At 41.6% G+C, this 15168-nt stretch overlaps 1 protein-coding gene across 2 annotated transcripts in view; it reads left to right on the forward strand.

Moving 5' to 3' along the window:
* Positions 1–1380: 1380 nt before the first annotated feature.
* Positions 1381–15168, forward strand: part of LOC120527937 (sideroflexin-5-like) — a 201295-nt gene continuing 187507 nt past the window's right edge. For both annotated transcript variants that reach the window (XM_039751909.1, XM_039751910.1), the window contains exon 1: positions 1381–1538. In XM_039751909.1, the coding sequence (XP_039607843.1) occupies positions 1482–1538 (57 nt within the window). In that variant the 5' untranslated portion in view covers positions 1381–1481. The remainder of the gene's footprint in view (positions 1539–15168) is intronic.

A 15168-nucleotide genomic window follows, 5' to 3' on the forward strand; every position in this document is an offset into this window, starting at 1 on the left:
GGTCAAAGCCCTGATTTGAATCCCCTTGAAATGCTGTGAAGGGATCTAACAAATATCTTACAAATGTAGGAATCTTGCATGGAGGAGCGGTTAAAAATTTCACCAAGTCGATTTCTGAGCAGATATGCAAAATGCCTACAAGAAGTAATTTCTGCTGAAGGGGGCACTACCAGCTTCGGAGGCCAAGGGTGAACTTGCTTTTTCCCCAGTAGCCCATTACATCTATTGATATTTTTGTTGAATAAATGATTGAAAAGGCAAGTTTTCCTTGTGTTTTTATTCAAGTATATCACCTTTATCCGTATGCACTGCTTGATGATCTACTGTTTACCTGCACAAATATGTTGAAAATGCCAATAATTTTCAGGGGGTGTACTTACTTTTTCACATAACTGTTAGTGTGAACAACATGCTGTAATCCTTTGCCTCAGCATTGCGCATTCATCCAGCTCCAGATGTCTTTGCTAGAATAGTTTTAAACATGTTACTTCATAGAAATAGCATCCTATTCAAATACATTTATTCATAACACCCTCAAGCTATATACACTATTACAAACCCAATGTATGCATATTTACACACTACAACATGCAGATATAAATATACTATCAGTCAGTCATTTTACAACCCGCTGTATCCTAATACAGGGTCACGGGGGTCTGCTGGAGCCAATCCCAGCCAGCACAGGGCACAAGGCAGGAACAAACCGTGGGCTAGGCGCCAGCCCACTGCAGGGCCCACACACTAGGGACAATTTAGGATCGCCAATACACCTTACCTGCATGTCTGTGGACCGTGGGAGGAAACCCACGCAGACACAGGGAGGACCCGGGAAGCACTTTTTATATATTTTATTTTTGCATACTGTAATTACTACCCAGGTCTTCTCACTGCAAGGCAGCAGAGCTAACACTGCACCACGGTGCCTCCTAAATATACTGTATTTATACTAAAATTATACAATAATTAAGCATTTTAGCAATTATACTATGCAAAAATAAAATATATAAACAGTGCTGGAGAGGCAGGAACACAGCAATTTTTGAAGATTTCTAGGATTGCAATCAGTGGCAAGGAAGAATACATTCTAATAAGAAATTGGTGAAATAAGGTTTTATCGTTTTTAAATTTAGATCTACATATAAGGTATTAATTAGATGTAATTTTAAACCAGCACTTTTTCTTAACGTGTGCCTTTTCGTTTACCTTCCGTTTAAAGCACGATAGCGAGCACTTCGTGTGCTAGTTGGACTACATTTACCACGTCCCATCGTTACGTGCCGCCGGCTTTCGATGCATGATGGGATTTGTTGTCTTTAATGCAACAACTACATTGTTAGAGGTTGAGTAAAAAAACTACAGTTCCCAACACATATTTAAGGGGCGGGCTAGAGGTTTTACGAGGAAAAATAGACACAATTTGCACCATAAAAACTGGTACCGAGCAATAGTTTGATAAGGATTAATGCTTGGCGTGCATAATGGCAGAGGATGTAAACTACCCACCCTTCCAGCTGGGAAAATCCCGATACGACCAGGTAAAGATTCACTTTGTGGGTTGGTATTCGTTGAATTTGCAGAGTGCAATTTTAGCATTGAAATATTTGCAACATTTGTAAAAAGTTACATTTTCTTGTTCAATTTATTTTGTATAACGATACACTTGACTTAAGTGAAAGCCTTTTTTTAGACCAAAACAAGAGGCAAGCGGACTTTACTCTTTTGGGCTGTAACCTACATTCAGAGGCGGTAATTGGCTACAACGGATGTCAGGTCATTGGTAGAGGATGGTCTTAAGTGGAAGCCTGCATTCTGATTGGGCAATGGCAGTACCTAAGCGAGAAATTGTGTCCTAGTTACTCGGGGTTCACACAAACAAAGAACAAATTGTACAAATGCTAACTCAAAAAATGATAAGAAAGTGTCTATAAGCCTTTGTCGTGGACAAAACGTGCAAAGGTACACTATAATTACAAGCTCAGAGGATTTCAAGTCGCGGTGAAGAAGTGCACGGAATGTAAGCCGAGTTGTCAGCCTCTGCCTGCGCAGCTGGTGCTCCCCTATCGCATTTCTGACGTCTCTATTTAAATTAGGGAACTATCGCTCTTTCATAGCATTTCTAAGAAATGGTAAATGGTAAATGGCCTGTATTTTGATATAGCGCCTAACTAGAGTTCAAGAACCCCCCTAGGCGCTTTACAACACAACAGTCATTCACCCATTCACACACACATTCATACGCTGGTGATGATAAGCTAGAAATAAGCCACATGGTTTATTTTGAACTGACTGTGAGGTTGCTATGAATCTTGTTTGGTTTGGGAACGTTGCAGCCTACCCGCGTGTAGTCTTAAAAGGTTTGAGTAGCATCTTTGATGAGCAGTTACACCCATTTGGTGACTCCATCCATCCATCCACTCGTCATTTGTGTTATACCTCCCATATCCAGTTCAGGGTCTGGGGGAGTCAATGTAAATCCCAGCAACATTTAGTGCAGAGCAGGAACTAGTAATGAGCGGGATGCTAGTTTTTCTTTGCCTTTTTTCTGTTTGTCATTCATGCCTACGTTTTACAGACTTTACCACAGTACTTGCTTGCTGCTTTTTATGAATCATGTTTTATGCATTCTTGTCCAGCGTTATTTTGACTGATATTATTGCATTTTCAATAAAGCACCTTATAAGAGACTGCTCTGTGAAAGACTATATAACAAAAACAACACAATGGTATGATCACAGCAGAACTTCTGATATTACTTATTATTTATCTGGACTTTCAGAAAGCATTTGATAAGGTGCCACATGAGAGGTTGGGCATCAAACTAAAAGAAGTGGAAATTCAGTGTGATGTTTGTAGATGGATGCAGAATTGACTCAGAAACAGGAAGCAGAAGGTGAAGGTGCAATTAATATTTTGAGAACTGGCTGATTCAGTGCTAGGGCTGCTGCCATTTTTAATTTATATAAATTATTTCGATAAGAATATAAGTAACAAGCTGGTTAAGTTTGCAGATGATACCAAGATAGGTGGATTAGCAGATAATTTGGAATCGGTTAAATCGTTACAAGAAGGACTTGGACAGCATACGGGTTGGGCAGATGTAAGTGTAATGTATTACATACACAAAGAAGGTAAAAATGTTACGTTGGAATACACAATGGGAGGTCTGAAAAATCAACAGTACAGTAATCCCTCCTCGATTGCGGGGGTTGCATTCCAGAAACCCCCGTGATAGGTGAAAATCCGCGAAGTAGAAACCATATGTTTGTATGGTTATTTTTATGTATTTTAAGCCCTTATAAACTCTCCCACACTGTTTATAAATATTCCCTGCACAGTTATACAGCATAAACCCTTTGTATTCTCTTTGATAAGATTCATTGAAATTATGTATGTAAACACACTGTTTATATACATCCATCCATCTTCCAACCCACTGAATCCGAACACAGGGTCACGGGGGTCTGCTGGAGCCAATCCCAGCCAACACAGGGCACAAGGCAGGAACCAATCCAGGGCAGGGTGCCAACCCACCGCAGGACACACACAAACCCACCCACACACCAAGGCCAATTTAGAATCGCCAATCCACCTAACTGGCATGTCTTTGCACTGTGGGAGGAAACCAGAGCGCCTGGAGGAAACCCACACAGACACGGGGAGAACATGCAAACTCCATGTGGGGAGGACCAGGGAAGCGAACCCGGGACTCCTAACTGTGAGGCAGTAGTGCTACCACTGCGCCACCGTGCCACCCTGTTTATATACAGTAAAACCTAAATATTATTTTAAAGATATCAACCGTCTCCGATATCGCATATGTTACAGCCATTACGATAGACAGGCCGCCAGCAATAAATACGTACAACGCAAGAAAAATAGTATACAGTAAATGTGTGTACAGTGACACTAAACGTACGTACATGTACTAAGTACTGTATGTAGAAAATTAATTATGGTCACTCACCAACAATGACACGATGACTTGTCCAATAACGATGAGTTTAGTTTTACTGCACAACAAAGGAGAGCGTTACAGCCTTTCTAAAGGAGCCACTTCAGGCGACTGTGTAGCACTGCTGTTGTTCTTCTTCTGACAGTCTTCAATCCAAATCCCTAAAGCAGATTCCATCCAGACTACTGCCTTACTACATACACTTACTACTCATTTTGCACCCTGGTTAAAAGGATACTGTGGCCGTAGATCTTATATTCCTTTCCTACTTTTTAAATAAAAAGAATCGTAGCCTCATTGACGCCGTAATGGCGTCCTACAGCGTGTAGCTTTTCCCATCCTTCAGCATATCCAAAACGTTTACCTTTTCGGCAATCGTTAACATCTTCCGTTGGCGCTTGGGCACGGCCCCTGAAGCAGCAGCAGGAGCAGATCGTTTTGGAGCCATAATGAAGGGCTTGACTACGCACATAGATAAACACAAAAGAGCACAAAAGTTAACTCTTTACACAGCGAAACACGTTGATGCTGAATGAGCGAGACGAGACTTCCTGGTTAATTCTGCGGAATCGAATTCGGTGCTCCGTCGCTGAGCCAATCCGCACACAGGTATTTAACTCTGTGCTCTGATTGGGTAGCTTCTCAGACATCCGCCAATAGCGTCCCTTGTATGAAATCAACTGGGCAAACCAACTGAGGATGCATGTACAGGAAGTAAAAAGACCCATTGTCCGCAGAAACAGCGAAAAATCTGCGTTATATATTTAGATATGCTTACATATAAAATCCGCGATAGAGTGAAGCCGTGAAAGTCGAAGCGCGATATAGCAAGGGATTACTGTATACCTCATGAGAAGGATTTAGCAGTCATAGTGGTCTTGACGCTATCAACTACCAAACAGTGTTCAGAAAGCCCACAGTGTGTGGAGTACAAGTCCAAAGAGATTCTGCCCAAGCTTTATAACACACTGGTGAGGCCTCATCTTGAGTACTGTATATACAGTTTTGGGCTCCAGGCTACAAAAAGGACATAGCAGCGCTAGAAAAAGGTCCAGAGAAGATCGACTAGGCTGATTCCAAGTCTACAGGGGATGAATTATGAAGAAAGATTAAAAGCCTTTTCAGTTTAAGCAAAAGGAGATTAAAAGTGACACGACTGTAAGTGTTTAAAATTGTGAAGGGAATTCGTACAGTTAATTTGAAACGGGTTCAGCAAGAACACGGGGACACAGTTGGAAACTTATTAGGGATAAATTTCGCAAAAACATTTGGAAGTTTTTCTTAATACAGAGAACCATAGACAATTGGAATAAGCTACCAAGTAGTGTGGTAGACTGTAGGGCATTAGGGACTTTCAAAACTCAACTTGATGTTTTTTTTACAAGAATTACTGTAAGTGGATAGGACTGGTGAGCTTTGTTGGGCTGAATGGCCTGCTCTTGTCTAGACTGTTCTAATGTTCTAATGAGATAATTGTTGTTTCTGTCTGCCTGGTCTCTTCACTTCTACCAGACCGATGACCTATGTTTTTTAACTAGACATTTTCTTGGTGGGATTGCAGGGAGCTGCTGGTGCTTATCCTTGTCACACTGGGCAAAGAAAAGGATAATTTCCTGCTTACACTAAGACAATATAATGTCAACCTGATAGCAAGATGGCAGGATCCTACTGTCCTCAGAGGGGAGAATGCACAGTCAGGAATTTAATTGAGCTGGTAGTCATTTCTGTTGCCAATTAGTTTTTAAACTATTTTCAGACCTGTTTAAACCAATTCCAGGTTTGCAGGGACTGTAGCCTATTTTGACAGCAGTGGGTGCAAGTCAAGAGTTAGCCCTAGATAGGACACCATTTTATCTTATAGATCACTCACACACATGTCCACACACTCACTTTATTTCTCTCAATCTCTGTCTCAGAGATAATATACTAATGTCTGTCCGTCTGTCACATGGTTACTTGTGAACTAATTTAACTAGAAATTTCATCTTGGTTAGATCGAAAACGTACTGTATATTCTGGAGAATCAAAACATTTTACATAATAAAATGCAAATTTTATATTAGGACCATAGGTTTGTGTGTTGACAAATTTTTTAGTTTAGACAAATTATCAATGACCATTATAACAGCAATTGAATTGGGTGTGTCATGGTAATAATTTAGCATTTTCTATTGAAAGTTAACATTTTTTCTTGCAGTGCTTTTTTTATTAGGGCTCTTATTCTTACATGATAGTAAAAGCAGGTTTGACGTTTTGGAAAAAAGAGAGGTCCCATTTTGATATCGCATGGAAATGTGCAAAAATGAATTTCTGGCTGATGACAGGGCATTTGAAAAGGTTCAAAAATCTAATCTAAATATAATAGATTTTATCACATAGTAGATATTGTAGCATAAACATTTGTGCATGTTTTAAAACATTTGTTTTGTTAGTGCTGGTTTGCGGGAGGGTATAACCCCTGCTGGTAGCCTTGGATGCACATTGATGGGTCACTGGTATATTTTAGAGTTAACAGGTAAACCAAAAGACATGCCTTTTTGAAATGGGATATCACACCTTAGCAACAATGGGCACATTTCACCCAAGCAGTGACCAATCTGGCATTTGAACCCAAGATAGTGGAAGTTTGAGGTGGAAACACTAATCACTTAAAAACGAAATGGACAAAATCCACATTATTTAGTTAACTCTACCCACGGGAACTCTGCGTGACAAGGCTGGAACTTTGGTTGCTGCTTCCCCAGCTCCACAATCGGTATGCATCACAGCTTTAGAAGTCATTCGGACAATGTAGTGTTCTCCACATGAGTTTGTATCCACTGTGAAAGGTGCTACACAGAAACTGCGCCAATTGTGCAGGTATTTGATTATGTATTAGAAGTCTAGTTTTGCCTGTTTTTTTTTTGTGTAAGGTCTATTATAACACACTTTGCACACTCTATTTAGTGATTCACAGTTGCCTATGAGATTACACAAACTTTATTTTACAAAGTGCCTTTGAATACAATTGCCATTAAATCTTATATATGTACAATCTAAAGAGCAGCAAACAAATCAGAGCATGTGAAAGGCGCTATTATTATTACTTTTATGCATATTTACACACTACAACATGCAGATATAAATATATTATCAGTAAGTCATTTTCCAACCCGCAATATCCTAACACAGGGTCACGGGGGTCTGCTGGAGCCAATCCCAGCCAGCACAGGGCACAAGGCAGGAACAAACCGTGGGCTGGGCGCCAGCCCACCGCAGGGCCCACACAACAGGGACAATTTAGGATCGCCAATACACCTTACCTGCATGTCTGTGGACTGTGGGAGGAAACCCACGCAGACACAGGGAGAACATGCAAACTCCACGCAGGGAGGACCTGGGAAGCACTTTTTATATATTTTATTTTTGCATACTGTAATTACTACCCAGGTCTTCTCACTGCAAGGCAGCAGCGCCACCACTGCACCACGGTGCCTCCTAAATATACTGTATTTATACTAAAATTATACAACAATTAAGCATTTTAGTAATTATAGTATGCAAAAATATATAAAGAGTGCTGGAGAGGCAGGAACACAGCAATTTTTGAAAATTTCTAGGATTGCAATCAGTGGCAAGGAAGAATACATTCTAATAAGAAATTGGTGAAATAAGGTTTTATCGTTTTTAAGTTTAGATCTACATATAAGGTATTAATTAGATGTAATTTCAAACCAGCCCTTTTTCTTAACGTGTGCCTTTTCGTTTACCTTCCGTTGAAAGCGCGATAGCGAGCACTTGGTGTGCTAGTTGGACTACATTTACCACGTCCCATCGTTACGTGCCTCCGGCTTTCGATGCATGATGGGATTTGTTGTCTTTGTGAAAGGCGCTATTATTATTACTTGCTTTTGATCATACTGATAGCCGGAATTCAACCTGTAAGTTATTCGTTTTCAGGCCACATATGTGCAAAGCGTGATCAATTCATGTACCATGTTGACTTTTCTTTAGACTTCTGGCTTGTGACATCTCCTGCACGTTTTATTGTTATTTTTGAAGATATACATTGAGACATCTCACCTTCCTATTTTGTTGTGCTCATGTAAATTTCTGTCTGGGTTGTTAGGAGAAATGTGTGGGCACTCTTGATTTTTCTGCTTGGGAAAAAGCAATTATAGATAAGACTTTTTTCTGTGATTATAAAACATGTTTTGTCTTTATCACATTGTCGGAATATAATGAGAGATGCAAAAACCATATCTGACTGACTTGGTTATTATTTTTTTTATTATTGAATGCAGTGAAAGATTTACATTACGTCACAACTTGCCTTATTTGTGTCGCACTGTTTTTCTCTAAATTTCCCCACTGCATGCTGCCGCAACAATGGATGATCGCATGGACTTTCCCCTCCTTTCACTTTGTCATGGTTTCAGTGGTGACTTGTGTTACCTCCAGGTGCTACGAGACTAAATGTTTCCTCCTTGAGTTTCCTGTCCAGCAGATGGCAGTATTCCCTGTGGACAGTGAAACAAGCATTCCCGGGAAGGCTGGGATAACACTAGTGCCCTTTGGATTGGGATGCTGATCAGCTGTGCACCCTCAAGGCTCTATAAGACAGAAAAGAACCAAGGAGCTAAGCCTAGTTTTTAATTTTTTTTTGTTTTTTTTTTTAACTGGGATATGCTGAAATAGAAATTCATAAAGATGCCACAGAAAAGAATCTGTGATCTGATTTCTAGCAAGGCTGAGCTCCCATGTTGATTTGTGAAACACTCTGCCACGACTGTCTACTTTTCTTGCCCAGACACAGGATTGCCCTCAATAATGTATTTTAAGCACAATTTCTTTTTGGTAATAAATAGCTTCAGATAAAAGAGCATTTCCCTAGACGTCCCCAGCAATTGTAACCATATCTAAATTCAGTCATGTAGCCCTTGACAGGTTACACAACAATAGTCTGCATATTACTGGGTTGCATCTAATTTAGGACAGCAGTGCCAGCTACAGCACTGTGCTTTTGCACTGTTTCAGAGTACAAAAAGGAAAGAAAAAAAAATGCCGTGCCCTTAAAAATTGCTTACAGGCAAAAAACTATCTGTTTTATACTTCTGATTTCCTCCATACATTTCTAAGGACAAGTGTAACATTTTTATTCTTAAATTAATAAAAATGGTAATTTTTGATTGTAGCTGCCTAATAATAATTTGGGTGTAAATAAAAAAAAAAGGGGGGGCTGTTTGTAACACTTATAGTATTTCTTTGTCAGCTTAGCTGAACTACATCACGATCCCATAAGCCTGTCCCACTTTAAGTCAAGCCTATACAAAGGGCAGGAAGGAGGGCAGAGGAATATACCATATGCCCAATATCCACAGACAGGTGCCCATGTTCCAAATTGCGTACCCAGAACCCCCATGGGATTGTAACCATGGCATGATGGAAGGGCTTCTGATAGGCTGACCTTTTGTCAGACTGAGAAAAATAAAACTTTGTTGATGGCTCTTGGGTGACTCCGTGGCATATCAGAGTAGGTTGAACTCTGCTCACTGTCTGTCTTGCTTTTTTCACAATCTTTTTGTGTTTGCATAAGGCTTCCATCCACATCCCAAGGATATACACATTAGCACGTTAGGTTCATTGGCATCTGTAACTGTGGATGGCTCTGGGTTTGTGCATTTTGTTCTCATTGCTGCTGGGTCAGGCAGCAGCTCCCTGCAACCCTAAAACAGTTAAGTAGGTTTAAAGATTAATTGAGTGGACATGATAATTTGATCTTATTTAATTCACATTAATCAAAGTCAAGGTTACTTTATTGTCATTTGCAGCTGTGTACATGTACATAGTGAGATGAGACAACATATACATAGTGAGATGAGACAACGATTCTCCATGAATCCCAGTGCAACCTATTGCGAACATTCATCTAGGTTCAAGGTATGACAGAAACAATACCTTAAATAGACAATACAAACATATAACAGTATAGTATGAAAGGGACTTAAAACTTCCAGAATAAAGTAATATTGCAGTATAAGTAAGATATTTTATAGAGGCAATTTGCAGCATTGAACTGCATTGAGTGAGTGCTAAGTATAAGGTTGTCAAAGCACATAACAGGACATAAGTATGCATGTTGTAAGAGTAAACAGTAGATAAAGCGCAGGTGCTGTTGAAACAGTCCTAAGTGTAATATGATAAGTATATAAAGCAGAAAATGAGGTAGTACACTAGGACGGCACTGGTTAAACAGGAACTAGACACTTTGGTGCATTCAGAATCCTGTTGTATGAAACTGTTACGCAGTCTTGCTGAATCAGAGTGGAAACTTTGATACCATTTGCTAGGCGGTAAAGAGAGAAGAGCCTGTGTAATAAGTGGGAATGGTATTTCACAATGTTACTGCCTCTGTTATAGCAGTGGGTTTCGTAAATGTCTTTTAAGGGAGGTAGAGGCACACCAATAACCTTTTGAGTTACTTTCACTATCCACTGGAAGGTGTTACAGTCCAAAACATTACAGTTCCCACACTAGACGGTGGACTTTCAAGGGTACTCCCATAAAATGTGGTGAGGATTGTTGCAGGGAGGCTCGCTCTTTGTCAGTCTTCGCAATGGATGCTACTGCCCCCTCTTGGTTATGGAGGTAGAGTTGAGGGACCAAGAAAGACCATATATGATGTGGATTCCCAGGAACTTGGTGTTTATTGACTCTCTCAATAATAGTGCAGTTGATGGTGGGAGCTGGGCATTTTCTGAAGTCTATTACCATCTCTTTTGTCTGTTTAACATTAAGAGAGAGATTGTTTCACTTATACCAGGCAGCCACTCTCACCACCTCCTCCATGTACAGTTGTGCTTGAAATTTTGTGAATCCTTTAGAACAGGGGTCTTCAATCATGGTCCTGGAGGGCCGCATTGGCTGCAGGTTTTTGCTCCAAATCAGTTGCTTAATAAGAAGCACTTATTTCTCAGGTAACACTTCTGCTTAACTTTAGTTGTCTCGCTCGTAAAAATTTTGAACCCTTATTGCGCATTTCTTTCTTAAACAGCTGTACTCTTGTTTTTTAATTGCTCCTAATTAGCAGTAACATGCAAATGATAAGAGACCAGCATTTCTCCATTTAGCTTGTTACCATTTACACCTGTGTGTATCTATCATGCACTATTGAGTTTAATTAAATACTTAGAAGGAAAGTGAAGGATTGAGAATTACTCATCCATTTTAGCCTTCAAATCATTTGGATATCTTTAGAAAGCGGAAGAAAATCCAGGATATGAGAATGACTTGACACAGCAGAGTTAAAGCACTAACAAGCCACAAAATTTAATTATTGGCAAGCATTGCTCACTAATTAAGCAACTGGGTTAGTACCAAAACCTGCAGCCACTGTGGCCCTCCAGGACTGTGATTGAGTACCCCTGCTTTAGAATTTTCTATATTTCTGCATAAATATGACCTAAAATATCATCCGATTTTCATTCAAGCCCTAAAAGTAGATAAAGAGAAGCCAGTTAAACAAATGAGACAAAAATATTATACTTATTGAGGAAAATGATCGAATATTACATATTTGTAAGTGGCAAAAGTATGTGAACCTCTAGGATGATCAGTTAGTTTGAAGGTGAAATTCGAGTCAGGTGTTTTCAATCAATGGGACAACAATCAGGTGTGAGTGGGCACCCTGTGTTATTTAAAGAACAGGATCTATCAAAGTCTGCTCTTCACAACACATGTTTGTGGAAGAGTATCATGGCACGAACAAAGGAGATTTCTGAGGACCTCAGAAAAAGAGTTGTTGATGCTCATCAGGCTGGAAAAGGTTACAAAACCATCTCTAAAGAGTTTGGACTCCACCAAACCACAGTCAGACAAATTGTGTACAAATGGAGGAAATTCAAGACCATTGTTACCCTCCCCAGGAGTGCTCGACCAACAAAGATGACTCCAAGAGCAAGGCGTGTAATAGTCGGCGAGGTCACAAAGGACCCCAGGGTGACTTCTAAGCCACTGAAGGCCTCTCTCACATTGGCTAATGTTCATGTTCATGAGTCCACCATCAGGAGAACACTGAACAACAATGATGTGCATGGCAGGGTTGTAAGGAGAAAGCCAATGCTCTCCAAAAACAACATTGCTGCTCGTCTGCAGTTTGCTAAAGATCACGTGGACAAACCAGAAGGCTATTGGAAGATTGTTTTGTGGACGGATGAGACCAAAATAGAACTTTCTGGTTTAAATGCAAAGCATTATGTTTGGAGAAAGGAAAACACTGCATTCCAGCATAAGAACCTCATCCCATCTGTGAGACATGGTGGTGGTAGTGTCATGGTTTGTGCCTGTTTTGCTGCATCTGGGCCAGGATGGTTTGCCTTCATTGATGGACCAATGAGTTCTGATTGATATCAGATAATTCTAAAGGAAAATGTCAGGACATCTGTCCATGAACTGAATCTCAAGAGAAGGTGGGTCATGCAGCAAGACAACGACCCTAAGCACACAAGTTGTTCTACCAAAGAATGGTTAAAGAAGAATAAAGTTAATGTTTTGGAATGGCCAAGTCAAAGTCCTCACCTTAATCCAATCGAAATGTTGTGGAAGGACCTGAAGAGAGCAGTTAATGTGAGGAAACCCACCAACATCCCAGAGTTGAAGCTGTTCTGTACGGAGGAATGGGCTAAAATTCTTCCAAGCCGTGTGCAGGAATGATCAAAAGTTACCGGAAACGTTTAGTTGCAGTTATTGCTGCAAAGGGGGGTCACACCAGATACTGAAAGCAAAGGTTCACATACTTTTGTCTCTCACAAATATGTAATATTCGATCATTTTTCTTGATAAATAAATGACTAAGTATAATAATTTTGTCTCATTTGTTTAACTGGTTTCTCTTTATCTACTGTGGTCCCCGGCCGGGATGCCCAGGAGGAGGAGAGGAGGGCTTGTGCCTCCTCCAGACCGCGAGGGGGTGACCGTCCTGGTTATGTTGGGGGCCACGGGTACAGGGCTTGAAGCCCAGCCCTGTAGGGACCGTGGTCACCGCCAGGCGGCGCCCGATGCGGTTTACCCGTGTGGTCTTTGGCTGGGGATGGAGCCCGGCCGGGACGCCTTGGAAGACCGGAGGAGGGCGTGTGCCTCCTCCAGACCGAGAGAGGGCGTCCGTCCTGGTTATGCAGGAGGCCTCCGATAGGGGGCTTGGAAGCCCAGCCCTGTAGGGACCCGTGGCCACCACCAGGCGGCGCCCCAGTGCCTGTTTATCCCGGGAGCCCGGCACTTCCGCCACACCAGGAAGTGCCGGGGGGAAGACGACCGGGGAGACACGGTTGGCTTCCGGGTGCGCAGCTGGCACTTCCGCCACACAGGGGTGTGGCCACCGTTAAGTGCCAGGAAGCAGCTGGAGCCCATCCGGGTTCCCATAAAAGGGGCCGCCACCCTCCAGTCAGTAGCAGAAGTCGGGTGGAAGAGGACGGAGCGAGAGGAAGGACTGGAGGCGGCCAGGAGAAAAGAGGCACAGGACTGTGTGGCCTGGACTTGGTGGAATCGGTGCTGAAGGCACTGGGGTTCGTGAGTGCACAGAACATTGTATATATTGTAAATAAACGGTGTGTGGGTGAACAATATGTTGTCCGTCTGTGTATGTCCGGGCCAGCGTTCACACTACTTTTGGGACTTGAGTGAAAATATGTTGATGTTTTAGGTCATATGTATGCAGAAATATAGAACATTCTAAAGGGTTCACAAACTTTCAAGCATAACTGTATCCCAAGACATCATCATTCTTAATGAGACCTATCACCATCATGTCATCTGCCAATTTGATTATCTTGTTCAAACTGAACTCTGCCGAGCAGTCATGTGTCAGCTGTGTAACGACTAACGACGCATCCCTGTGGTGCTGCTTTGCTCAGTGTGATGGTTCTGGAGGTGTTGGTGCCAATGCGGACTGACTGATTTCCTTACCATCAGGAAGTCTAAAATCCAGTTTACAGTGGGGTTGTTGAGGCCCAGCCCACTCAACTTAGTGAATAGTCTGTGGAATGATAGTGTTGAATGCTGAGCTGAAGTCAACAAACACCATCCTTACAGGACCATCCCTCTTGTCCAGGTGAGTCACTGACAGATGAAGTACAGTGGTTATGGCATCATCAATAGACCTGTTGGGGAGGTAAGCAAACTGAAGGGGGTCCAATGCGCTGTAGAATGTGGCTTTGATTATGACTCATGATTAGTCTCATGAAGCACTTCATGATGACTAAAGTAAGTGCCATGGGGTGGTAGTCATTCAGGCAAAGGTTACAGGTGATTTCTTTGGAACCAGGTTGATTGTGGTGGTCTTCAAACATAAAACATCTGGGAGAGATGTGGATTTCCTCGTGCACTCTCTGTTGAGTGGATCAAAGCATGAATAGAAAGCATTCAAAGTGTCAGGGAGGGAGCCATCACTGTCACAGTAAAAAGGTACCAGTTTGTAGTTTGCGATGATCTGTATGCCCCTCCACCTTCTACGGACATCACTGATGTTTGAAAGCTGCCCTTGGATTTTTTTGAGCATATGCATACTTTGTGTTTTTGATTGTCCTAGCCAAGTTAGCTGGTGCATTTCAAGGGTAGCCTTGTCTCCAGATCTGAAGGTAGCATCCCAGGCTTTCAGCATCCTCTGTACCTCTGCAGACATCCGGGCTTCTGGTTGGCTCTTACAGTTACTCTTATGAAGACAGTAACATCCTCAGTGCATTTGCTAATATAGCCAGTCACAACTGTTATATACTCCTGCATGTTCATGCAGCTCTCACGAGTAGCAGCCTCACTAAACACTGACCAGTCTGTGCACTTGAAACAGTCTTGTACTGCTAAGATGGCCACACCCTGATTTCTCTTTGGACCAGTTTAGTGCTTGGTAATAATAAGCTTTTGCTGGGGTGCTTCAACACATAGTTTAGACAAAATAAATTAGATTCCTTCCTGGCCTTGGAGCAATGGACCAATGTTTTCAAGTCAGCTAGACTTACAGAACCTTATGGAATCATTTGGAAGGTGCTACAAAAGTCCATGGATCTAGGGTTGCTGATATGTTCCAATCGGTTATGTATTTGTGTTCACATTCTTAAGAGTTTAGTCGAGTTCATTTAGCAAGGTGTGTGGGACTTCAACAAAGTTGTGTTTTATTTTCTGTCCTGTTTGTGGTTTTCATGAATCAGATATCAATGTGTACCTAAGGCTTGAAGAGTATCCTT

Source organism: Polypterus senegalus, chromosome 4 (genome assembly GCF_016835505.1).
Source record: "Polypterus senegalus isolate Bchr_013 chromosome 4, ASM1683550v1, whole genome shotgun sequence".
Lineage (NCBI taxonomy): Eukaryota > Metazoa > Chordata > Cladistia > Polypteriformes > Polypteridae > Polypterus > Polypterus senegalus.